Consider the following 27,260-nt stretch of genomic DNA (forward strand, 5'->3'; position numbering starts at 1 on the left):
GTAAGGGCCGAATTATCTGCTTTCCCAAGTCGTTCTGATAAAGACCAAAGAGCTTCACAACTATTTCAGTTACAGCGAGGCTGTTGCTTTTCTCATGTTAAGCAACAGTCTGTTACACCAAAATGCAGGATTAAACCCAGGCCTGGAGTAGATAGTAGATAGCATTTAACATTGTACATTGTCCAATTCTAGTGTCCAAGATTAGATAGAGCAACACAGATGAGAGAGGAGCGAAAGAAATATGAATTCCAGAAAGCTTATCAACTCAGAAGGCCCCGAAGTTAAGACATCCCACAGCAGATCACCTCATCTTGTGCATCCTTCTTGATAAGAAAAGGGAGGTTTCTGGCTGTTGTCATGAGAATGTCAGCTGCTTGTTCTGTGGAGAGGAAAGGAAGAATGCGGGCAACCATTCTCTTCCCTTTTCGGATACACATGATCTGTACAAAGTGTTCATCACTTGGCCTGTTGGGGAAGAAAAATGCTAACTTAGGTCAACAAGAGCTAATCTTCCTTCGCCCCCTCTTACACAGCACTGCATGTATGTACTATGTCCTTCTTCTCCCCCTTACAAGGCACACTACATGTATGTACTATACGTCTTCCTTCTCCCCCTCTTACACGGCACTGCATGTATGTACTATACAATCGACTCAGCGATTATCTACACAACTTAACTTAAGGGATCGGAGCAGGAAGACTTGAATAGATCTCACAGTTTGAAGTTTTTTGGTTTTGTTTTTTGAGGTGCACAATTCTTACCTATCTTGTCCAGGTAATTTCCCCCTTAAGTTGTCATACATGCTACAAATTTTGTGCTTTCTCTCATCTATCAAGGCAGGTCGCTCTTCTTCTAGACTTAGGAGATACCGTCTTTCATAATCCTCCACATCAAGGAGTAAACTATACGTCTAAATAAGAGACAAAGCATGCAAGACAGTGTCAAATGAGGACCCAAGTAGAGTAAGAGAAATAACTACAGTTGAGGATTACGAGATGAAAATTGGAACATATTACATTAAGACCGGGGGAAGGGGGGGAGTTGCTCCTGTAAGTCCAAAAAAATATTAGGAAAGAACTTAAACAAAACCCCCCATTCAGACCCATTCTTTATCTCTTGTTTTTGACAATAAAAGGGACACTGCATTCTTAGAAGGCAATGACATTCTAAGAATGCACTGCTAAGAACGTCAATGCATTTTTTGCTAGAATGCAATGACAGTGAAATGATTACACTGTCTGCAAATCTTCCAGCAGCCAACAGTACTGTTAACTCTCTTTATCACGGTTATGTCACAAATTTATAAAAAATGCTACCATTTTGGATAATTTCCCTAGGTGGTGCCAAGTACTGTTCTAAGCAATTTGCATGTACTCCCTTCATGGAAGACAGACACGGCCCTTTAAAAAAAAACCTCTGGTTTTAAACTCTATACCCTTTAAGATGAAGAAAGGAGAACAGCACAGACAGGATAAATAACTTAAGACACTGATACTGTCCAAAAGTGGAAGACATGATTTGCAGTCTGCTTCCAGAGTCTGGCCCCACCCCCCCACCCCCGGCCGGTGCTGAGGTACATCCTGAGACCCTAGAGTCTGGGCTTTAACCATTATGCTCGCTCTATGGCCTTTAACCTGGTACCAATGCTTTATAATTAGCACTGTAGCACTGTCAACCCGTTCCTCATTGATTTGCTTGAGTAGGCACCAGTAACATCTCCATCGTGAGACTTGTAGTTACTGTTTTTGGCATATGGAATATGCCACGGGTAGCTTGCCAGGATCTGCCGTGTGGGTAGGATACTCTTGGTAGCTTGCGGGACTCTCCGAGAGGGATGGAGGAATTGAACTCGGGTTGGCCGCATGCAAAGCTCATCTCTTATTTTTATTAGCAGCCAGCATAGTACTCAGCACCCAGAAGAGCTCACTAAATACAAGTGAACTGAATGAACTGAATATTTTCATTTTCTTAGGAAGGTGACCTGCTCCAAAACAACCAGCTATTAACCGGCCAGCTTGTAACTGTAACTTGCAGGGTTCTTCTCATGAAGCTGTCAGTGAGGGGTGAGGTGGACATTCCTTTCTAGTGTGCTCTGGTACTTAACAAAACATATTTATTAATTAAGTGTATTAATTAAAACCCCAGATACTGTTGGACTGTTTCCTTTCCTATTTCATGTATAAGACATTTGACAGTGAAACCAACTGACTTGAAACCAACTACAGCAACAATTCTAAACTTACTTTCTCAATTATGACAAGGGTTTTCCGCCTCTTGTCCCGAACCTGTTTTTCTTTTGTTTCCTTAAAAAATAAAAAAAAAGAGAGACGATAGTCAGTGTGAACTAAAAATTACTAAATGTACACATGAAATTCTACATGACAATTATTTTCAGAGGAGAAATCTGACTCTAAAACACTAATGTGAATAAAGGTCGCAGAGTTGATGGCTCAACCTCCACAAAGGCTGAATTCACAGGCAAAAGGCAATTAAAGAATGCAAGGGTCTGCAGTGATAGTACAGCAGGTACGGTGTTCTCCTTGCACGAGGCTGACCCAGGCTCACTTGTCGGCACCCCATATGTTCTCCTGAGCCCACCAGGAATGATCCTTGAGCACAGAGCCAGATAAGCCCTGAGCACCACTGGGTATGGCCCCCCAAACCCAAACCCAACAAAAGAATGGAAGACAGATTATCATAGGATAAAATTTAAACAGAGAAAATGATGATTTTTAAAAACTACAGGAAACAGACTTGCTCTTCAAGCCCATGTTTTCCCTTGTATACACATCTTTCTTACTTGTCTCTTTCTTTGCTTGACTTTTCCACTCTGGAGAAGTCCATGTTCACACTTGAACATGGACCTCTCCCTTTCTCTCCCCTCACATAATCTTTTTTTAATTTAATTTAATTAATTAATTTTTTTATTTAGTGAGTCACAGTGAGGGTACAGTTACAGATTCATATATTTCGTGCTTGTTTTTCCCTCATGCAGTGTTCAGGAGCCCGTCCTTCCACCAGTGTCCATTCTCCACCACCAATGAACCCAGTATCCCTTCCACCCCCCATCCCATCCCCCCAACCCCACCCAGCCTCTGTGGCAGGGCATTCCAATACCCTCACATAAATTTCTAAATAAAGTTTCAATAAAAACTTTCTTGTGTTACAGAACAAACAAAGCCCAACAAACAAACAAACAACACCCCCCCCTCAAAAAAAAACAACTGTAGTAAATAGCAGATCCTGTTTAGAGTCAGAGCACCCTGTTCAGAACCCCAGGGCCTGTCTGGTTGTCTGAGTGATGAGGGTATAATCTTTAAACACATTTGTTGAAAACCAGACACTCCAGGTTAGACTATGCACAACTTCAACATGCTGAAGTCCACTCCACAGTAACCTCAAAAGATCAGGGACGACCCAGACTTGACTCAACAAATAATTCCACTGACACTTACATCATCTTCACTCCGAGATGTCACAACAGCGTCAATCATTTTTCGAGGATTATTCACACTAGAGACAGTAAGTTTTCCCAAAGAACCCTCAAATTGCACTGTAAGGACAAAAGATTTCCAAGAAATAAAGAATCAAAGATGTGGGTAAGCAGCTTTCAAAAAGAAAAATTACATTCTATTTTTCGTGCACAGTTGAAGTCTATCACAAAAATTGAAAAAGTGACTATGTAAAAAGCGGGATTGTCATCAAAATCTGTCCCTGTTTTTTAGCAGTAATCAAATTACGAAATATTTCTTCCTTACCCATTTTAGGGAAACTAGAAGTTGTAATAGGGTATAAGAAGTTATAAATTCTAAAAGACCATTTGTCAAACCATTGATTCAAGGCCCGAATAAAGGCTAATCTCTGCATTTATTAAGGACAATAATACTTTATAAATCCGTTTCAAACATCTCTGTCCACTCATCTGAATCCTATCAAAGCCTGTCAGAGTTTCTTTTTACGGGCCTAGAGAGGCACTCACCTGGCTTGTAGGCGTGTTCTAGCTTGGCCACCTGAGGGGTAATGAGCTTGGTGCGCTCCTTCTTAGGGCCTTCACCCTGCACTTCTTCAGCAGCTGACAGTTTCTCCAGTTTTTCAAAGTAATTCTATCGCAACACAAGCACAGAATGTGGTTGTTCTTTACGGCTGAAAATTCTGTACTAGCAACAGGGACCCTGACATTTGCTAAGGCTTCTATGAATTTACTTTATCGAGCAATGGCTTGGGGGCTGAGGAGAAAGCACAGGATCGGGCGTTTGCCTTGCATGTGGTCAACCCAGGTTTGCTCTCCAGCACCCCAGTGAGGCTCGAGCTCTGCCAGGACTGATCCCTGAATGCTGAGTCTGGAGCAAACCCTTAGTTACTAATGGGTGTGGCCCAAAAATCAAGAGGGGGGAAAAATATGAATCTCTCTAGCTGAAAAAGGAGGTGAATTTTTTTTTTTTCTTTTTGGGTCACACCCGGCGATGCACAGGGGTTACTCCTGGCTCTGAACTCAGGAATTACTCCTGGCGGTGCTCAGGGGACCATATGGGATGCTGGGATTTGAACCCGGGTCGGCCGCATGCAAGGCAAATGCCCTACCCACTGTGCTATCACTCCAGCCCCCAGGAGGTGAATTTTCATAGTCCATTTTGACCCCCTTTGTAGACTGGCTCCAAAGGCAGTCCTTATCAATACTTAAGTCTACCAATATTAGTGTATTATTTTATTTGTTCCCTTTTAATGACATTCTTCATTATTATGGTTTATCACCAAACTGCATTAACGCCTGTTTCCGGGAGTGCTGTGACTTGAGTAAGGAACTATGTTGTAACAGGACTTACCTGGTAATAATAATCATCCAGGTAGGGATCAGTGCTTTGCAGTTGCATCATCTGGATTTTAGAGACCCAATCCTTTTCTCGTTGCAACATGAGATTGGCATAAGGATCCTTCCGGAGATGATCCTGATGACTATTCCGATGACTTCCCCTGTCTCCTGCACCATTCAGATTCCGATGCTGACTGAAAAAAGAAACACAAGCTACCATCACTCCAAGAGGGGTACATTTATTATGCCGAAAACAATACAGAAAATATGGGGCTGGAGAGATAGCACAGAGAGTACGGCATTTGCCTTGTAGGCGGCCGACCCGGGTTCAAATCCCAGCATCCCATATGGTCCCCTGAGCACGGCCAGGGGTAATTCCTGAGTGCAAAGCCAGGAGTAACTCCTGTGCATCGCCAGGTGTGACCCAAAAAGCCAAAAATAAATAAATAAATAAATGAAACAATACAGAAATAAACCCAGTCTCCCAACTACTCTCATTAAGAGTGAAAAAAAGAGGTTTGAGGGTGGTGAGGGCAACAAGAAAGAGGGTTGTCGGCGTAGCCCTGGGCTCAATTCCTGGTGACACCACACATAAAAAAAGGATCATTTTAGGGGGGGTTATTTTTGTGCCAGACCTGGCAGTGTATGTGTGTTGTGGGGGGTTGCTTTGAGTGTGGTGTTCAAGGAACTGTGATGCAGGAGACTGAACCTGGGATTCCTGCATACAAAGCAGGTGTTCCAGTTTTTTGGGCATCTCCCTGGCCTAATGGAATCTTCACAGAATTTGAGAGGAATGTGCTATGAAATACATAATTAAGAAAATAAGAATATGAATTTTTGTCACATGGCAAGCACTTTTACCTTTGGGCTTTTATACAAACCATACATATAAGGAAGCCTAGAAGGTAGGCAATATTAATTTCTCCACACAGACAATAGACAGATCAAAGGAGACAATAGATCAAAAGAACTCAAGAAACTTGTCCAAACTCGCAATACCATAACAGACAGCACATACCCACCACCTGAACCTTCTTTCCTTCCTTTCTTTGGTCTGGACTAGCCCATCAGTGCTGCTCTAACCAGTAAGTGCCACGGCTGACCTGGGCCACTTGGGCAACGACTGGAAGCGAGGGGCTGGGGGCGCTCCAGGGCTCAAACCTAACTTCCGTATTGTCTTTCTCTGGCCCTGTACTGCTGTGCAACTTAATAAAAAGATATTTAAGCAGCCAAAACTCTTTGAATTTTTATTTTTTGGTTTGTGGGGCACACCTGGTATTGCACAGGGATCCCTCCTAGCGAGGCTTGGAGGTCTTACATGGTACGAGAAACTGAGCGGGGGTCAGCTGCGTACATGGTGAGTGCTCTGCCCATTGTACTACCTCGCCACTCCTGCTTTTTAAAAATATCAAACTAATAACAGCATTACTTTACAGTTCAAGACCCTCTTGTGGAGCTGGATAGTAGAGGGGTGAAGGCAAGTGGCCAGCCCTGGCTGACCCTGGTTCAATCCCTAATACCACATGGTCCCCCGAACAGTAACACTGCTGGCCCAGTTTGCCAAGAATCACCAAAAGGACTCTGGGTCCTGCTGAGAACTCCACGGAAGGGCCCATTCCCTGGCCACCAGTCCCACCCCCACATTCCCCGCAAGCAAGACCCCCTTTACCTCTGTGGGTTAGTCGCCAGCTTCCCTTGCTAGAGAAACCACTACTCTGCCTTTGTTATGTGGACTTCCCGAAATGGTTTGAAGAGTTTGTTAGGTGGGTGTCAGACAGTAGATACTTTAGGTGTGTGCCTTTAGGGTTTACAAAAATGGTACTAGACATAGAATTCTATTCCTTGCTTCTTATTCAAACCTTAGCCTTTAACTTTTTTTTTTTTTTCTTTTTGGGTCACACCTGGCAATGCACAGGGGCTACTCCTGGCTCTGCACTCAGGAATTACCCCTGGCCATGCTCAGGGGACCATATGGGATGCTGGGATTTGAACCCGGGTCGGCCTCGTGCAAGGCAAACGCCCTACCCGCTGTGCTATCTCTCCAGCCCCACTTTGCCTTTAACTTTTACTCAAGCTGACAAATCATGCATATTTACATGAAAAACAGAACTGTCGCCATGGGATGCATCCAGACGGTCAACTTTACTATATATTGCCCCAACACTCATGACGGTGTGCCCTCTGTTCTTGCTAAGGGCACTGTGTTTCAAGTTGTGCATGCCTGGTGGTATAAAATGGTCAGGTTACTCGAGTTCATTTTGGGGGCCACACCCAGGGTTGGAGGGAGCTCTTGAAAGTTCTTAGGGGGACCGTGTGGTACCAGGGATTGAGCCCAGGAATTCTGCATGCAAATTATGGGTTCCAGTCCTTAGATGTCTCTCTAGTAGGTTATTATATTTTAATATGCATTTTTCTCATAGTAAGTGTGCCTAAAAGTTTTCATTTTTATAAGCCATGTATGTTCCCTTAGCTAGGAGTTACATATTTGCATATGATGTCCTCTGTTAAAGTTCAGTGTATTTCAAGTTTTAAACTTTAGAAAACTTTATTGGGCTGGAGAGACAGTAGAGCGAATATAGTGCTTGCTTGACTGTGGGTGACCTTTATCTGACCCCTGGCTCTTCCAGGGATTGTGATCCTGAGCTCACGGGCAGGAGTTAGCCCTGAGCATTGCCAGGTGCACTATTGAAAAACCAAACGCTCCTCCCCTGCGCATACACACACACATCCACCACCCTCCCCTCACCGCACCCCTCACCGCCACACACACAACTTCCTTGGGGTTAGAGAGACAGTGCAGGGGCTAAGGCAACTGCCTTGTACATGGCTAACCCCAGTTCAATCCCTGGCACCACATATGGTCCCTCAATGAACGCAGAGCCAGGAGCAAGCCCCGAGCACCTCAGGAGTAAGCCCTGAGCACCTGTGGGTGTGGCACAAAAAACAAAACATTCCCCCAGACCAACTCCATAATGACAACTATACTGGTAATAATAAGCCTGAAATATTCATATTTTAGTCATCAGCTCTAGTAGTGTTTTCCTTTACCTTTTTTTTTTTTTTGAGGGGGGCTGGGTCATACCCAGTGGCACTCAATGCTTACCACTCCTGGTGGGATTCTGGGGACCACATGTGGAGGTCTGTGGTTTTGGGGGATTCAACCAAGGTGTGCTGCATGCAAGACAAGCACTTTATTCCCAGACGGAATCTCTGGCCCTACTGCTTATACATATATTTTTATCTTAGTTTGAAAACCTGTTTTTCGGGGGCTGGAGTGATAGCACAGCGGGTAGGGCGTTTGCCTTGCACGCGGCCGACCCGGGTTCGATCCTCGGCATCCCATATGGTCCCCCAAGCACCGCCAGGAGTAATTCCTGAGTGCAAAGCCAGGAGTAACCCCTGAGCATCGCTGGGTGTGACCCAAAAAGCAAAAAAAAAGAAAAAAAAGAAAAAAAAGAAAGAAAAGAAAACCTGTTTTTCTTTCCCCACTTCAGGAAAGATCTTTGAAACCAAAAGGGTTTACGCACATCCAACCATATGACTGAAGGCTGAGGAAACTGCAATGTTTAATTTTATTACATATGCAAACAGATCTCTATGGAGACAGGAGGATTTTATATCTTTTGTTCTTCCATCAAATGCCTGAAATTGCCACAATACCTAGTACTATATTTACTGTCACTCCATCAAAATTAAGAGCTGGTGGCTGGAGAGACAGCACAGGCAGGTAGGTGCTTTTCTGGCATGCAGCAGGCCCTGGTTTCAATCCCTCTCACCACAGTTTCTCGAGTACCTCCAGGGGTCACTCCTGAGCACTGGGCCAGGAACAGCAACTGTCAACACAGGATGTGGCCCAATCCCCACTAACCCCCAAATTAAGAGCTGACTGGGGCTGGAGTGATAGCACAGCGGGTGGGGCGTTTTGCCTTGCACGCGGCCGACCCGGGTTCGAATCCCAGCATCCCATATGGTCCCCTGAGCACCGCCAGGGGTAATTCCTGAGTGCACTGCATGAGCCAGGAATGACCCCTGTGCATTGCCAGGTGTGACCCCAAAAAAAAAAAAAAAAAAAAAAAAAAAAAAGCTGACGAAGAATCCAAGGTGTGGGGTGGAGGATACGTGGGAGGGGACCAGGGGATGGTGGTGGAGGGAAACTGACACCGTGGGGCAGGACACTGTATGCATGAATGCATGCAACTGCACGCATGCAAGAACACCGAATGCATGAAACATTACCAGCCAGGGGTCTTAATAGGATGGATGGGGAAAGAGCATCTATGAAGAAGCAGTGTGGACACTTACTTTCTGTTCTGCTGCTGCCTCTGATGCAAGAGCCGGCGATGCTGGGGATGAAGGTGAGTGGTGTCTGGTCTGAACATTGGGGCCTGAGATCTGAAAAAGGAGTAAAGTTTGAATTCTGTCATTCGGACATGAAACTTGAAAGAGCCACATCATTCTTTGTATTAGTAACTGGTAAACGCATACAGTTCAGTGAGGGAATGTTAAAGTCTATGCTGAGGAGATATTTCAGAAGGAAAAATCAGGTTTTTGGGTTTTTTTTTTGGGGGGGGGAGGTTTCTACAAATATAAATTCTTCACTATTAGCAGGGCTGGAGAGGTAGTAAAGCGGGTAGGCGCTTGCCCTGCGTGCAGCCGACTGGGTTGGATCCCCAGTATACTGCACGGTTCCCAAAGCACTGCCAGGAGTCATTTCTGAGTGCAGAGCTTGGAGTTACCCCTGAGCATCGCGGGGGTGGCCCCCAACAACAACAACAACGTGGGGGTGGCCCCAAACAACAACAGTAAGAGTGTTATTAGCAGTAAAGCAGCGGTGCTTCCCTCGGCCCCGGGCTAAACAGATTTAATGTTCTTAGTTTTGGATATTTGGAAATGACATGGGCCCTACCTAGCGATTGATTTAGATAGGTAATAGTAAATTTTATAACAAAAACTTGGCTAGGTTAGGGTCCTCTTTTTTTTTTTCTGTCCCATAAACCACCCCCACCTCCCCTGCTCTTCCTTTACTGGGCAAACATTAGCTTAGATATTTCTCTAATGGTATTTTGTAGACACAATTAACATTTACAATTGCTTGACGTTAAGGAAAAAAAGAAGCCCCCCCATTATGTTGGTGGGCCTCGTCCAATCAGCTGATGGTTTTAAATTATCCTCAGCTTACTGTGGTTTCCCAGAGAATGAAAAACTCTGTCTTAAGGCTCAACTTTAAGACAGGTCCATGAGCCAAACATGCTTTGTATGCATGCATGTAGGAAGCCCGAGTTCAGTACCTGGCACTGCACGATTCCCTAAGCACCGAGTTAGATGGAGCCCTTGAGAACCACTTGATGTGACCCCAAAACAGTAATGAAAGGTAAAGACGTAAAAGTCCTGCAATTCCCATATCCTGACCTGCAAACTTCAGACTCAAGACTACAACTTCAACTCTTAATTAGCTTTCTAACCTGAGGACCTAGCCTGTGGATTTTGGACTTGTTATTCCCCCCCAATCACGTGAGGCATTCCTAAAAATGTCTCATGAACAGAAAATGTAAGCAGGTAATCTCCTCACCCTATTGGTTTTGTTTCTTTGAAGAATCCACAATTTCACAGAAGCAAAAAGTTGAATCCACTTTGGTATAAGCAAAAATTTGAATCCACTGTGGTATAAACTTAGCTAGCACTGAGATTGGCCGAGTACTCAAAATCTGTAGTTCTGCATTTAGGATATGATAATACTTGTTAACTGATAAGGTACTGTTTGTATAGATATATTAGCGTAAGACAAAACTGATGAAATATCAAAACGTTCTAAGAGGCAACCCAGTTGTAATGTGCAGACGTACATAGGAAGCATGTGACTTAAGCAAAAGTGATTCAAGTTATAGTCTGGAGACTGTCAAACATTTTCAGTGTCTGGTAACTTGTGGACCAAATACCATCTTAAAACGTGTCACCTGCAGATACTGCAAGACGTCTGTACTGTCGTGTTAAGACTGCTGCTTTGTAAGAGCTCAAGAGACTTGGCTGACAATGGTTGACAGTGGCCTTTGATACCTGAGGTTTTGGAGATGAGGTCCTGGGCCAGGGGGGTGCGGCTGTGGAGGTGGGGTAGCAGGGGCTGGAGCACCGAAGAAGGCACGGAAGCCTGGTGCTGGGGGAAGCATCTGCCCAACTCGCCCTTGTAGCAACTTGGAATTCATGGCAGCAAGTGGGCTACCAACAAATCCAGGGACCCGTGCAAACTGGCTGGGAGACATCCGTCCAGGCTGTAGCTACAAAGGCAGACAAGATCTTACAATTCGTGTCATCAGCAAGGTCCTCTGCTTTAAGCCACCCAAAAGCAAATACTGATTTCATCAACTGTGTTTGGAAAAAGGAAGGAGGACGCCATTTACAGCTAATCCAAGACAGCATTTAGCGGACCTTGGGAGAGAGCGAGCACTTTATGAGCTGGAATAAACCATAGACCTACCTGTGCTCCTCCAAGAAGTTGTGCTCTCTGGAGGGGGCTGAGGACAGGAGGAACATTAGGAGGGAAAGGGTGACCCAGGAGGGAAGAGTTCTGAAAAAAAAAAAGAAGAAAATGTTAGGAGACCAGTAAATCGACAGAAAAGAATGCAACAGAAAGGGAGAACTAACTAGAATATGAAATTCTCAAATTTGACACATTCTGTTTGGTAAACAAATAAGAGAGAATGCACCTAGGAAATTCTTTTTTTCTTTTCTTTTTTTTCTTTTTTGCTTTTTGGGTCACACCCAGCAATGCACAGGGGTCACTCCTGGCTCATGCACTCAGGAATCACCCCTGGCGGTGCTCAGGGGACCATATGGGATGCTGGGATTTGAACCCAGGTCAGCCGAGTTCAAGGCAAACGCCCTACCCGCTGTGCTATCACTCCAGCCCCGTGCCTAGGAAATTCTAAGCACCATGATTACACACCAAAAATGAAAAAAAGGAAAGCAGGAAAGTAAGGGAATGTAGCAAGAAATTAGACAATCTTATAAAAGAATTAAAAAAAAAAAATAGCTTAACAAATATTAGTAAACAGGTCAATGGGAGTATAATAAAATTATTTTGTAAATAATATATATATATAAATTATACAATTAGTACATATGTCCAACTGAGAAGTTAATGCTGTTCACATTTTCTATACCAGTCAAAGGAAATTAAAGGAGAATGATTGCATGAAAAAAAAAAGAAATTAGACAATCTTGCTGAATTGAAATTTTTAAAGATAGAAATCGAGGACTGTAGAAATAGCACAGGGGTTAAGGTCTTTGTCTTCCATGTAGTTGACCCCAGTTATACTCCTGGCTCGGAGCACCACTATGGTGATCCCTAAAAACTGTCAGGAGTAGCCTCTGAGCACCACTGGTTGTGGCGTAACTGCTCCCCTTCCCCCCCAAAAAATCTAGAAATTCAAGCATTAGAGATGACAAGAAATATGCAAGATTTAAGAGTTACCTATATATGCCTAGAGATCATAGAGGCAGCAATACAAAAAAATACATAAAGGACATCTTCGTTAGGTTGTACAGTGACATACCGGGACAGTGCAGAGCTGGTTTGGAGACATCCTCTCATTATAGGGAGTAGGGTAACGAGGCGGCATTGGGGGCCGAACATGGACAGGCTTCGGACACAGAATCTACGAGGACAAACATACACAACTACACTCAATGAAGTCAGTTTTTCTTCCACCTACACTCCCTCCCCTCAGGTACTGGTAGAGACACAGAACTCAATGCACAGCCCTACTTCTAAGCAAACTGCTACATCTCTGGGTTCGTACGCAGAATCCTTGGTCACTTCCTCTCATGAAAACCAAGCCGAGTGCCACTTTTTAACTGAGGAAGAAGACGTGGCCCGTTCTCCAGTTTATCCCCCCCCTTCCATGCTACCGGAGGGAGGTACCAGCAGATATCCTGACTTACAGACGCTTTCCCGGAGGATGCACTTTGGGAGCAGTGAGGGAAAAGGAATGGTAAGAAAGCTGGAGGATTAACTAAGCCCTATCCTGAGGCCCCTGTGACATGGCCGCCGTGCTCAGCTCTTTCATGCTACATGTGTGGCTCCACCGTGTTCAGAGGATACTGAGCCTGACTAGGCCACACCAACACCACCCTCCCCCCATACCTTCCAAATTGGCCTTCCTTTCCAGCTGCTGGTTTCAGGTGGAGGGAAGTCTATGGAACAGGACTGCACAGGCTCTAGGGAAAGCAGGGATATCTTAAAGGTAAAAAGGGATGTGGCTAGTGCTGTGTGTTCCCACGCCCCCCAGCTTTCAGCAGTCTCTCTGCCCGTGTTTTTGGGCAGCCAGTAAAGCACATTAAAAAGGAGTATCCACGGAGCGTGGTGAACGACCCTTCGTCTCCCCCAGTGAAAGGACAGCAGCAATAGGAGCAGCACCAATGACGGGCGATAGGGAATGTGTCTCTGACTGGTACTAACTTCTCCCCCTAGTCGGCTATGTTTCTTTCTGAGCTAAAGCCTAAAAACTTCCCCCCCGCCTCCCGGCGTTACCAATCTCCTGAATAGCCCAGATTCCCAATATCCTGGGCTGAGTGCCTGTTAATGAGAGGTACCTGCTGGTTGAAGCTGGGTACGGCCATCTGCTTGGGCGGGGTGCCTATGGGGACAGCTCTGACAGGAGGACTCCCGATGATAGGGGACGTCGATCGCCTTGGTAGAGCTCGCTCAGAGAGATCCCGATCATCTTCTGGGCCTTGCGGGGGCCTCTGAGGCAAGGCATATTCTAATACGGACACCGTAGGCATTTCCTAATTCAGGAAACAGTGGGAAGAAAGAGAAAAAGAAAATTAAATTGAAATATTTCAATAATCTCTACAGGTGCCAAGAATACCATGAGGAAATTAGTTAAAAAATTTATTTATGGGTCTGAAATAAATTTTGTGTAAAAACACAAAAGAGAAAGGGACCAGTGGGGCTCTATCTCTCCCGCTGCCCGAGTTCGGTAGTCTCACGCCACTTCCCCTCCCCGATGATGAGAAGGAAGAAGGCCAAACTGGTTGCTCGGATCAGTTTATTTCGTTCTCTCTCTCTCTCTCTCTCTCTCTCTCTGGATCTTCCTCTATCCCCTTTCTGCCCTGCTCGCTCTCACTTCTTTCACCTTGTGCTCTACTGTGCTCTCTTCTGTCTGTCTCTCTTCTGTCTGTCTCTCTGTGTCTTCTGTCTTCTTCCTCTGTCTTCTTCTTCTGCCCCCCAGTGCCCCACAGTCTTCCTTTATATAGCAAATTACACAGGGTGGTGACACAAAGGTGGGTTGGACATTAACCATTTCTCGAGGAGATTAACAAAATCTCATCTAAGGAAATCTCATCTAAGAAGATCTGCTCAAGGGTGGGGGTCCAAACAAGGGTGTGTCAGGGTGTAAGCTAGTAATCTGCTTAAATAGTCATAGTAAATCTACTTCTAATATTTCTAACAATGTTATTCTGTAGAGTACAGTAAGAGATATGAAGTGTGGTTTTTCCTGAGGACATCTTCAGACCACAGTCCTCAGGCCAGGTTAATCTTCCTAACCCCAGCAGGGTCCTAATCTGCTGTTACCTTTGGATCATGACAGCACTTTCCATGATCATGCCCTCAACTTATAGTTGAGTATTGTGGCGCTTTGGCCTGGCCCATTTCGATGTCAGGGTAGCTCACAGCTTGCCCTGGGTCCATTCCGTCCCTCGTTGGGACCCTGCTTTTGGGGTGTTAGGAACTAAGGGCAACTGAGTTGAGAAAGCAGATGCTCAGGGGTAAATATTATTGGAGTCAATTAACTCCCAAATTATAAGCATAATATTAACTGTCTTCCTGTGTCCATACAGAAAGGCCATTGTTTTAAGGTAAACTATACAAAAGACACTTACAATACAAATTCAGAGTCCTTAGAAGAATCTGATCTTACAAGATAACAGAATCTGATTAGGAAAAGGTGATTAACTGGTTGGGAAGGAGGATGCAGAGAAGAGTTTACAGATAAACAAAGGAATGAGAGTGTCTCGGGAGTGTCTAAACCTAAGCTCCCTGTGGCAAGGCTAAAAGGACAAACCCCATGTTCTCCTACAGATAGTACAGTGGGTAGGGCTCGCATACGGCCAACCCAGGTTTAATCCCTGGCATCCCATATGGTCCTCCAAGCATGGCCAGGAGTAATTCCTAAGCGCAGAGCCTGGGGGAGCCCCTGAGCATTGCTGGGTGTGGGCCCCCAACCCCCCAAATCTTAATTTCTATTTCATTTCCACTAATATGTACCCTTTCAGTATACAGTTCTGAGTACTGATAAATCCACAGATCTGTCACCACAATCTAGAGACAGAACAGGGCTGAGGAGATCACTGAAAGGACTGAGTGTACATTCTACATGTAGGATTCCTGGGCTTGACACCCAGAATCATATGGTCATATGAGCACTTAGTCCAGAGTAGCCCGAGCACTGCAGAATGCGCTCCACCCACCAAAAGATAATGTAAATTTTATCACTCTTCCAAATTCTGTGGTTAACTCCTATGCCACCTCAAACACTGACAAACCACTGTTCTCCAACCAACCCTATAGATTTGTCTGGAATGATTAAAAACTTTGAGTTCCAGTAGCTCTCTTTCGACCCTTACAAAATACGGCAGTCATGTGACCACCCCTATGAAGGAGTCTAAGAAAGTACAATCAATAGTTATAGCTGCAGAGCACTTAAAAGAAGGGGCCAAACTGGTCACTGGTATGGATCATACATTGTTTCAGCAAGGAAAGGAAGACAGGAGTCCACGTGAGAGTTTTATCATTAGGAAATTGACTTCAAGAATGTTTAAATACCTGAGAAAGCAGTGGTCCTCTAATTCGCCTCAGAACTTCAGATCCATCCCAGATGCTAGAATTGAGGCTTCCTGGTTGGGGCTGAAAACAAAAAAAAAAAAAAAAGAAAACACATAGACCAGGTCTGGAATAATGAAGGAACACTGGATAATTAATCTACTGTGTGTGTGTGTGTGTGTGTGTGTGTGTGTCTGTTTTATGAGCAGGGCTCCAAGAAAGCCTCAACGTTAAGAAAATAAGAAAGTACTGCTTGCCAAGGAGGGAGGTGATGGGAGGGGACCTTGAGACAGACAAAAAAGGACATTGAGACTTGTGGCAGTTGTGGTACTAGAACACTGTATGCCTGAAAAACTATTATTAAGAACATTGTAAATCACAGTGCCTAAGCAATATCTGAGAGTAAAAACAGAAAGTATAATTTTCTGGAATACTCATTGTTTGTCAACGTAACTCCACAATTATTTTCATCAGGAATTACATTAACAAATTTCCATGGCATGTATAATTCTCTTGTTCTAGCAGGTGAAACACAATGGCAAAGTTCAGCACCTCACTTTAATTATTAATCTGCTATAGTTCTCAAATCAGAGTAACTTACTCACTTGCAAAACTGGCCTGGTCTGCACTGCTCTCATGATAGCTGGATCTTCCAGTTCATTTTCAATCACCATTTTACTAAGTCTTTCTGCCAGATTCTCCTCGTGGTCACCCAACAAATCCATCTCATCTCTTTCTCCATTGCCTGTTTGTTCATTAACTGCCACTGGTGGTTTCTCTTCCAATTCAGCCAGGCGCTCATGTGCTTCCTGCCAATCATCATCTATAATGAAATTATTAAAAACAAAAATAAAGCTTAGGCCAGACATAAAATTTTTTAGGAAAGTCTTAGTCAAACTCACAATTCTAAGGACACGTGGGAAGTGGAGTTCCTACTGAGACATAAAATAAAATTCAAATTAAGGGGTACAGTAAAAGTGAACATCTTGCAACTAAGAACAGCATGAGGCCACGGGTAGTACAGAAGTGAGCCTACTTTGCATGTACCCTACCCAGGTTCAATCCCCAGCACCACATAGCATCCAGAGTAATACCCAGAAAAGTTCTGGAGGCTTCTTAGATAAACACCAGGATTACGACACTTACTCAGAAATTAGTATGCTGAAAAACCCAGGTGTGAGGGTTTTATGGCTGAAATCTTTACGTGTTCACGAATTGGGGATGAGCTACCTCCCCCCCAAACCCCTGTACTTCTAGAAGCCCCTGCAGCCATACCATACACACACCCCAAAGCCACCACCCAGTTAAAAATTTAACTCCCATGATAGCTGAACAACTATCATGTCACATATACAGTCTGTGTATTTGGGATAGATCACTGTACAAAATGGACAAAGATTTTTGAGTTCCTGCAATTCTTTCAAGCAGGTAAGCTTTAAATAGGATAGTCAGAGGTACATCTCACTATATTACACTCACAGAGAGTAATATATATATATATACATATATATATATGTATACACACACACACACACACACACACACACACACACACACACACACACCCCTCTTGGAGAGCCCAGCAAGCTACCGAGAGTATCCCGTCGCACAGGCCGAGCCTGGCAAGCACCCGGTGGCATATTCGGTATGCCAAAAACAGTAATGACAGGTCTCATTCCCCTGACCCTGAAAGAGCCTCCAAACATTGGGAAAGACAAGTAAGGAGAGGCTGCTAAAATCTTAGGGCTGGGAGGAACAGAGACGTTACTAGTACCCACTCCAGTAAATTGACCAACAACAGGATGACAGTGATACAGTGATACATCTCACAGAGGTGACACTGAGCAAAGGTGCTTGTGAAAGACAATTTGTTATATGGTTATATGGCAGAAGAGACAGCAAGGTTTATGTCTAGATGGGACTAATCAAGGGAAGACATGAGGATTTCAAAAAGGTAGGGGAGATCTCCTCAGGTTCTTTGAGGCTATTCTGATCGGAATCAGGTTTTGATGCAGTTTTTATCCTCCCTAGGTCACATCCAGCAGTGCTCAGGGATTAGTCTTGGTGGGGCTCAGGAGACCATATCTGGTGTCAAGGATTGAACCTGGGATGGCAGCATTCAATGTAAAGTCCTTACTTACTGTACTATTGCTATGGCCCTCACAAGCAAAAAAACATATATATATTTTTTAATTTAAAAAATTTTGGGACCACATCTGGCAGTGCTCAGGACTAACTTCTGGCTCTGTGCTCAGGGATGATTCCTGATGGGGTTTGGGGAACCATATGGGGTGCCAGGAATCAAACCTGAGTTAGCCATATGCAAAGCCCAGTTGCTATACTGTCACTGGAGCCTCTCACGAGCAAATTTTTAGAGGAAAAATTTGCTCTTGTTATTTAGCAAGGCCTAAAAAATGAAATCTGCAATCCTGAGTTAAGGAATTTTTTACATTTCTAAATTTAAAATGTTAACAGATCATTTTTTTCTTTTTGGTCGATTCTTAGAGCCACACCCAGCAGTGTTTAAGGCTTAATCTTGACTCTTTGTTCAGGGATCACTCGGGGTGCTGAGGATCAAACCTGGGCCAAATGTGTGCAAGGCAGGTACCTTACTAGCTCTCTGGCCCTATGAAGTTAACAGATTGATTTTAATGCTTAGAGTTGTATTGTTTCTATACTTATGTTTCCCATTTTTACCAGATCACACCAAAGATGAACAGTTTATCTGATGTTAGTAATTACATTAAAACATACACTGTTCCTGACTGAGGGTGTAACTGAATGGTCATAGAGCACAGATTATAAATGAGACCCTCTGTTTGAAAAACTGATCAAAATCAAAAACAATAAAAACTGATTAGATAACAATATTAGAAGAACAGCTGCTAGGATTTTACTGTTACTTTGTGAAATATGTTAGCAAAGAAATCTATGCCATAAAATACATAGATTTCTTACACAAAAAAACATCTAAAACAATAGTGTAAGTGGATATTTCACTATTTTTATCCAAATTATCTAAAAATATAACGCCTAGATAAGTTAACACCTGACTTCAACCTACATTAGGGGAAATGGCAAAAGTTAGGTAAAAGAAAAGAGAAATGAAAGTAGAGAGATATCTGTTAAATCTTCAGCTAGTTAGACCCTGTCATGAATTCCTGAACTCCTGGCTTTTATAAACTGATACTTGCAGTGACTCCTCTAAAGTCTGTCTTGGGAATATTATCAAACAGAAATAAAACAAAAAAAGATTTAATGGAGCAAAATGAAAATTATTTCATTTTAAGATGATAAAGGTCACCAAAGAGTACAGCAACTATCAATTAAGGAGCAGAAGAATATGAAACCCTCCCAAATGGAGACAGGATATTCCTAAAGACTTCCCCAAAGACCGTTTTAATGTAACTGGCAGTTTATACTGACTGTATTAATAGTTACTTAAGCTCTCTGTCACTTTTGTTCATTTGTTAAAATGAGTTAATAATAGTATCTACCTCACAAAGTTACTGTGAGGATTAATAATATATGTAAAACATTTCTTAGAAGAGTGTCCAACACATAATAAGCACCTTTAATGTGTAAGCTTTTATTTTTAGAGCATGAGTTGAGATTACTGTGGCCCACTTACTGCCCAAGATGATGAAAATATTTTTCCATGCAGCAGACAGTGACCAGTTTCTTAAGGAAAGGTGACATCAGAGTATTTGTAGCTAGTGACTTAAAATAACTACAGTACTAATGGGTATTATTCATGACCTTTATTTCTTGCTAAAAGTTTCAAGCCAAATATGTGAAAGGTCTGACATTTTACCTACTGGCTAGAATTTTCTACACCAACTGCATATTGACTGCATAGGTATATTACAGAAAATAAAAGGTTTAACTGAGAAAGTAATTTTCCTCTAAAAAACCCTTTCTATTTTAATAGAAATTAAAATGTTATGACGATTTAAAATCTACAATACAGTATTATTTAAACGTCAATGAATTCAAGTGGGTTAGCCATATGTTCTATCACTATCTCTACCTTCTAATGCCTCGTTTACTATGGCATAACCATGGGCGCTTTGGCACACTTCCTTAATATTTACTATGGGGCTTCTTAAGCAATGCTCAGAGATCCAGGGGCCCCTGGCCCCACTGATTCTTGGCCAACTGCGTGCTGGAAGGGGGGGGGTGTGTATTGGGAGGTTCTAGTATAGCACTCTGAGAAACTTGGAGGACCAAGTGGTGCCAGAAACTGGATCTATTCTAGTGTATGCTAGCCAACCGCCCTAACTATTGTTATTATCTCCTTACCCCTGTATTTTTTTCCCCTTTTGGGCCACATCTGGCAGTGTTTTTAGGGCACACTACTAGTTCTGTGTTCAGGAATCACTCTTGGTGGGGTTGGAGGTTACATGGTGCCTGAGATCAAACCCAGGTAAGCAGGTAAGCAGCTATACATCACCCAGGACCCTTCCCATATTTTTATTTTTTTTTTTTTGGGGGGGGGGCGATTTTTGGGTCAAACCTGGCAATGCACAGGGGTTACTCCTGGCTCATGCACTCAGTAATTACTATTGACAGTGCTCGGAGAAACCATATGGGATGCTGGGAATTGAACCCAGGTCAGCCGTGTGCAAGGCAAATACCCTACCTGCTGTGCTATTGCTCTAGCCCTGTCTCTACTATATTTTGTACTTATTTCAAAACACGATTCGCAACTCCCATCTCTGTTTAGATTTGGTATTCCAGTGTATTTGCCCTTCCCTGCAATCTCTTTGGAGAGCAAACAGCATTTTCAGATCATGCCATCTTGCAGAATGATCTCATAGCCTAAATTATGGCTAGAATCCAGAAGCTTTTGCTTGCATTCTGTGGTGAGGCTAGCTGCTACCTCAAATACTTCTCTGGGTGGCTCCCAATAGTGGCAGTTTTAGCTCCTCACCAAACTGTGCAAACCCTAATAGACATTAGTATACTTCCTTAGTTTTGCAAATTCATTCACCTTAGATTTAGATTAAACTTTAATAAATTTAAATTGTAAAACCAGTAACTGTAACATTTTAAAGACTTACTATATTTTTATTTGCAACACCGTGGGATAATCTGGAATGCTAAATTTTCTCTTCTTATTACTTGACTGAATATATGCTACATAGCTAGAAGTACAAAGATTTCAAAGAAATGACTCATCCTTTATATATTTTGTTTTGGGGCCACACCCAGTGATGCTCAGGGGTGAGTTACTCTTGCCTCTGCACTCAGAAATTACTCCTGGTGGTGCCCGGGGGACTATATGGGATGTCAGGAATTGAACCCGAGTTGGCTGCGTACAAGGGATCAAACCTAGGCCAGCCCTCTCATCTTTATATATACTAATAAAAACACCATTAGTATTGCTTTTCAACATCAACAGTCAAAGCAAAAATCACACTGACTTACACTTACTTCTTTAAAAAAAAAAAGTACTGGTGAATTTGAATGTATTTCTGGACTTGTTCTAGAAGCTAATTCTCAAATTTTACATATAAGCTCTTGCTTATTAATTTTCCCATCTCAATAATTTTAACTGTGTATGTGGTAAGTTTAGTCTTTTGTTTTTTAAGTTTTAATCTTCCCCAACTTCTGAAAATAATTATTTTGCCTTAGGATACTTCATGATTTGCTTGTCAGTCTTATGCAATGGTCATGGCAATATTTTCGATCTTTCCAATTTGAGAGTATGTACTTCTGAAGTGAGGATATTTATCTATATGTAGGAAGAGAGACTCTGTTGTCATTTTGGGGCCTTATCTGGTAGAGGTCAGGAGCTACTCCCTGTTCAGTGCTCAAGGGACAATGGATGCTGGGGACAAACCCAGGATTCCTGTATGCAAAGCATGTGCTCTAGCCCATTGAGCTTTCTCTCCAGTCTCAGGAATGGGATTTTTTTTTTAAATCTCTGAACAATAGGTTTATAAAATATGAAGTTGTATCAAAATTCTCAAAAATAAAATTTCATTTTATTGAAAATACTATAAAACAGTAGCACGCAATATCTAATGATCAAGTGTATTTTAAACAAACTATTTTAAAACATATTTAAGCCAAAACTGAATTTTCTCCTAGTCCAATGATTTCCCTGTTACTCATACCACAAAAAGAAGTATCCGTGTTTGAGAATTATTTTAAAAGTTGGTAAAACATCTAGTAGTACAGTGGGGAAGATGCTTGCCTTTCATGGAGGTGACCTGGGTTCGATCCCCAGCACTATATATGGTCCCCTGATCAATCTCTTCTTCCTCTCCCAGACCCTGAGATCACCTGCCAGGAGTAATCTCAGAGTGCAGAGCCAGGAGTAAGCCCTGTGCACTGGCTGGGTGTGCCCCCCCCCCCAACAACAACACATCATCTCTAACCACTGGAATTAATTATAGTGTCAACTTAGAATAATAGATAATACGGTTGAAGGAAAAGGCCTGAAGGAACATCTACTTTTAGAAGTACAGCAAAAAAGAGGACCACAAGAGTAATAAGGTAGATACTTCCAATAAAAATAAGATTGCTCTGATCAAGACAGGAAGAAGACAGAGGCTAGAGAGAGTGCAGCAGGTAGGGTGCTTGCCTTGCATGCAAACGATCTGGGTTTGATTCCTGGCATCCCATATGGTCCCCCACACCCACCAGGAATAATCCCTGAGTAAAGAAATAGGAATAAGCCCTGAGCACGGCTGGGTGTGGCCCAAAACCAAACAGGAGTTCAGGAAGAGAATGCTCTGTCAAATTACCGAGGGGACAGCTATCAAGAGAGCATTACTGACAAAAGTGACCATTTGAAAAAAAGCAAGAAACCAAGATGACATTATAAGAGAAAGATGGTACTTACCAACTGCCCCTGACCCAAATGTATCATCATTGAACTGATCAATCTCTTCATCTTCTTCTCCCAGGCCCTGAAATGCATCTTCATCTTCATCCAGAGGGCAGTCCTCCAAAGACTTAAAAAATTAGAGAAAAGAGACTTTTTATGAAGTTCACAACCTCATTGAAAAAAAAGTTCCTTCCTTCATTCACCCTTACCCCCCAATTACCCATCTTCATCAACAATCTAAAAGTAACATTTCTTCATGAAATCAGGCTCCCAATATCCTATAACTCATGGTTAGATATTAGTGATCAGTGAAAACGACCACTTTTAATAATTTGCTTAAATTCTATGAATAGCTTTCAACAAAATTCTCATCTTCCCCATTCAGCTCATCTTTTCAAACACTTCACTATTTCCTTTTCAAGTTTCCTCTTTCGTTTTTCCTTCTGTTTCCTTCTGGCCTAAGTTCCAGTGGTAACATCAGAAAGTTCCATTTTCACCCACAATTAAATGAACTCTTGGAGAAAAAAAATCCAAGCTGGGGGGGGGGCCTCCCTCTTCGAGCCGTGCAAATTCACAGCCAACTCAAAGCTCCGCAGAGGCGTGCAAACTCGGGCCCCGTTACATTCTTTCTGGTGAATGGCTCTGGAGCTCCTATTGTGTCCCGGCCCCGTGTTAGGTTCTGAAACCTCAGCCTCACCTCAGAGGAACAAACGAAGCACAGACTCACTGAGCGACGCCACTTGTCACCATAACAACCCAGGGATGGCCTATTTTAACCACTGTCCTCCTCCAGTTTAACTTCCAACACATTTCCAATTTCCCAAGCACTCTGCCTACTGCAGATCTCCGCTCTGATTTACATCAAAATCAGTCTGGTCTGAAACGGTCCCTATCAGAGAGACCAAGGGTCTGTGCGCTTCCGTTTTCCAAGAATTACAAGTCCAGGCTCTCCGGGAAGGCGGGATGCGGGGTGGGGGGGGCTACCTCTGAGCCACGATGCCCATCCCGAAGCGCTCCACAACTGCCACACCAGGGTACCACCCTCCTCCAACCCAGCTCGGCCAAGGGTCCACTTCCCCCGGGGTGGGCGTGCTGTCTGCAGCCGGGCAGCACTCTCGGACACCCGGCAGCCCTTTGCAGCCCTTTCCACGGTACCAGCCCAGAGACTGTGTGTCCCGAGACGCTCAAGGTCACACAGTGAATGGGTTGGCGGGGTCAGCCCTCTCCGGGCGATTGCTCCATCCCCAGCACTGGCACCAAACCCACGTCAGACCCGGGCCGAGCAGGAACTCGGCAGGACACGCCCCCCTCCCCGCCTGCCCGGAGCCCTCTCTGGGGTGGGGTGGTGGGGGGGTCTTTGGGGCGCAGTCCAGGGCCAAATCCAGACAGACCCCGGCCCACGGGCACGGGCTGCCCGTGAGTGCGCGTGTGTCTGTGTGTGTGTGTGTGGGGGGGGAGTGTGAAAGTGCGAGTGTGTGCGCGCGCGCGTGCAGTCGGGGGCAGAGTCGGTTCCGGGTCCTGGGCGGGAAACAGGTCTCTGAGGCTTCCCCGGTGACTTCTTGCTCCGCAGGAGTCCCGGGTGGGCGCGACGCGCTCCCCTCGGCGACTCTCCTCAGGGCTGAGGCGCGGGGCGGGGGGGGGGGGGGGGGGGGGTGCGGCAGGGCTGTGAGAGCGGGGCTGGGGAGGGGGAGGGGGGTGTTTCTCGGCAGGGCACTTCATGGGCCCTCCCCCCCCCCCCAGCAAGCCTTAACTCTCCTCCGGGGCCACCGATCGCGCAGTCCCGCCCCTTGATTCCAGTTCACCGTCCTCGGAGGAAAGCCGAGACCCCCCCCACCCCACACACACACACACTCAACCCCGGCCCCCCCCCCCCCAGGCCCGGCGTGCTCGGTTCAGTGCCGGCGGGTCCGACCGACCGCCCCTCCTCACCTCACCCCAGCCCGCCCCCCCCACCCAACTCTCCAGCAACTCCGAGCGCGGCGGGACCGATGCGCCCCGCGGAGTGTGTGTGTGGGGGGGGGGGACAGTGATGGTGGGGGGGGTGAGAAAGGAAGAGGGGCGCGCAAGGGAGGGAGGGGTCACTTCCGGTCGCAACAGCTCACCTCGTAGCGGAACATTCTCGGGGAGGGGGGGGAGGGAGCGGGGAGGGGAATGGGGGGAGGGAGGGAAAGAAGCGTCGACTCCCCGGGCTCCTCCGCGCGCGGGTGCTCCACCGGCTCGCGACCCCTGGCCGCCGCCGTACGCCGGAGCGTGCGTGGGAACGTGCGCAGGCGCGCCGCGGGGAGGGCGGCCGCTCGGCTCGGCGCCCGGCGGCGGCGGCGGCTGCGCGGGGACAGATTTGGCGTCCCGCTTCCGAGTGGCGGCGGCGGGAAGGAGGTCCCGCGGCGGCGCAGTGCGCACGCGCCGCCCGTCGGGGGCTTCTCCGCGTTCCGGACTCGAGGCTCCGCCCCCCTCCCGGGTTTTCCCCCCCCTCCGCCCCGCCCAGCGCTCAGGTTCCAGTCACGAGTTCCCGTCCCCGACGGGGCGGAGAGAAACCCTTGTGATTGTCACAGGATCGGCGCTCTGAGGGCTTCCAGGCTGAGCGAGACGGTCATCTTGCAACTGTGTTTTTTTTCTCTTTTCTTTCCAGTGCCCTGCCCGGGCTCTGGGGCTCCTCAGGGGCTCCGAGTCGCGGCCGAGGGAAGTTGAAGGCGCTCGGCAAGAGGCGGCATTCGTCGCCGCCGCCGCCACGGCGGTCACGGTGGTGATTTATGTGTCTCCGGGTGATAACGGCGCTTTCTCTTCCTTTCTTCTCGCTATTTTTTTTTTTTTCAAAGCCGAAGGCAAAAACCCAGGAGGTTCTGTCAGGGTGATCATTTGTGGCCGCGTGGAGCGGCAGAGCCAGAGCGCAGGGCACAGCCGTGGTGGGCAGCAGCGAGGCGGGTGGCGGTGTGCCTGGGCTGGGTGACACCGTCTCCTCGGAAGGGCAAACCCAGGGAAAGTGTGTGCCCAACCACCGCTTAAGGCTTGGCACCCTGGCGCAGAAGTCGGGGGGCTCTGATACCGCTCCTTGAGCTCGGGGCACCCACGCGCCGCCCGGCGGACTAAAACCTGCGTCACCCCCGCCCCCCTGGCACCTCCGGGGGTCTCCGAGCGCACCTGTCCCCGCAGAAGGGCAACTCCCCGAGTGTTAGGAGGCGTGGGGGTTTCGGAAATGAAAGTTGCCCGTGGCAAAAAAGTACAATCGAAACAACATCTGCACATGTATGTTCATCGCAGCACTGTTTACAATAGCCAGAATCTGGAAAAAACCCGAATGCCCCAGAACGGATGACTGGTTGAGGAAACTTTGGTACATCTATACAATGGAATACTATGCAGCTGTTAGAAAAAAGGAGGTCAAGAATTTTGTAGTCAAGTGGATGGGCATGAAAAGTTTCATGCTGAGTGAAATGAGTCAGAAAGAGAGAGACAGACATGGAAAGATTGCACACATCTATGGTATATAGAATAACAGAGTGGGAGACTAACACCCAAGAACTGTAGAGATAAGTACCAGGAGGTTGACTCCATGGCTTCGAGGCTGGCCTCACGTTCCGGGGAAAGGTCAACTCAGAGAAGCGATCACCAACTGCATTGTAGTCGAAGGCCATGTGGGGGAAGGGAGTTGCGGGCTGAATGAGGGCTAGAGACTGAGCACAGCGGCCACTCAACACCTTTATTGCAAACCACAACAGCTAATTAGAGAGAGAAAACAGAAGGGAATGCCTTGCCACAGTGGCAGGGTGGGGTGGGGGGGAGATGGGATTGGGGAGGGTGGGAGGGACACTGGGTTTACGGGTGGTGGAGAATGGGCACTGGTGAAGGGATGGGTTCCCAAACTTTGTATGAGGGAAGTATAAGCACAAAAGTGTATAAATCTGTAACTGTACCCTCACGGTGATTCTCTAATTAAAAATAAATAAATTAAAAAAAAAAAAAAGAAAGTTGCCCGTGGGACGCAGCGCCTTCATCTCTGACGATCAGAGTTCTGCCAAGTTATCTCACCATGATCACTTTCTTGGTTAACTTCTATTATATCACGACGACGGCACCTGGCTGGAGTCTCGCTAGATTAGCTCTTTGTGATGGTCGCTATCGCACTGAAATCCTTTCATGTTGCCAGCGTCACAGGGTAGAGCCCATGTTGCTTTCTCCACTTTCAGGTGCGGAACCTGAAGAGAGACGTGAATTGCCCTCACACCGCCCAGTGGCAGAGCTGGCAGATGCGGTCCTACTGATTCAGTTTTGTTGTTTTTTTTTTTTTGGGGGGGGTCACATCTGGTGGTGCTCAGGGTTTACTCTTGGCTCTGTGCTCAGGGATCACTCCTGGTGGGGTTTTGGGAACCATATGGGGTGCTGGGGGGAAATCAAACCTGGGGTAGCCCGTGCTCTACGGGTCGTTCTATCTCTCTGGCCCCAGGATCACTTTGATTCTTTTTTTTTTTTTTTTTTGCTTTTTGGGTCACACCCAGCGCTGCTCAGGGGTTACTCCTGGCTTTGCACTCAGGAATTACTCCTGGCGGTGCTTGGGGGACCATATGGGATGCCGGGGATCGAACCCGGGTCGGCCGCGTGCAAGGCAAACGCCCTACCCGCTGTGCTATCGCTCCGGCCCCTGGATCACTTTGATTCTTAAAAGTCAGCGTCAATATTACCATGACAATTGAGCAAAAGCAAATGTATATGCAGGCCAGGCCTGAGCCTTCAAGAATTGGAGCAGGCCAGCATTTCAAGAATTGGTTTTGGAGCATGCATGGACTGTAACAAT

The 27,260-nt window shown here is 45.6% G+C and overlaps 1 protein-coding gene across 1 annotated transcript in view; it reads right to left on the reverse strand.

Annotated features, from left to right (window-relative positions):
* PATL1 (PAT1 homolog 1, processing body mRNA decay factor) overlaps positions 1 to 24,831 on the reverse strand; it is a 36,414-nt gene extending 11,583 nt beyond the window's left edge. Inside the window, exons 1-15 of the mRNA XM_055143255.1 lie at positions 24,574 to 24,831; positions 22,487 to 22,598; positions 16,239 to 16,456; positions 15,637 to 15,717; positions 13,401 to 13,595; positions 12,362 to 12,463; positions 11,284 to 11,373; positions 10,866 to 11,083; positions 9,114 to 9,203; positions 4,825 to 5,005; positions 3,981 to 4,104; positions 3,457 to 3,554; positions 2,245 to 2,304; positions 763 to 911; positions 306 to 465 (exon numbers count right to left, since the gene is read on the reverse strand). Coding sequence (XP_054999230.1) covers positions 306 to 465; positions 763 to 911; positions 2,245 to 2,304; positions 3,457 to 3,554; positions 3,981 to 4,104; positions 4,825 to 5,005; positions 9,114 to 9,203; positions 10,866 to 11,083; positions 11,284 to 11,373; positions 12,362 to 12,463; positions 13,401 to 13,595; positions 15,637 to 15,717; positions 16,239 to 16,456; positions 22,487 to 22,598; positions 24,574 to 24,588 — 1,893 coding nt within the window. The 5' untranslated portion in view covers positions 24,589 to 24,831. The remainder of the gene's footprint in view (positions 1 to 305; positions 466 to 762; positions 912 to 2,244; positions 2,305 to 3,456; positions 3,555 to 3,980; positions 4,105 to 4,824; positions 5,006 to 9,113; positions 9,204 to 10,865; positions 11,084 to 11,283; positions 11,374 to 12,361; positions 12,464 to 13,400; positions 13,596 to 15,636; positions 15,718 to 16,238; positions 16,457 to 22,486; positions 22,599 to 24,573) is intronic.
* Positions 24,832 to 27,260: the final 2,429 nt, after the last annotated feature.

This window comes from Sorex araneus, chromosome 6 (genome assembly GCF_027595985.1).
Source record: "Sorex araneus isolate mSorAra2 chromosome 6, mSorAra2.pri, whole genome shotgun sequence".
NCBI classification, from domain to species: Eukaryota; Metazoa; Chordata; class Mammalia; order Eulipotyphla; family Soricidae; genus Sorex; species Sorex araneus.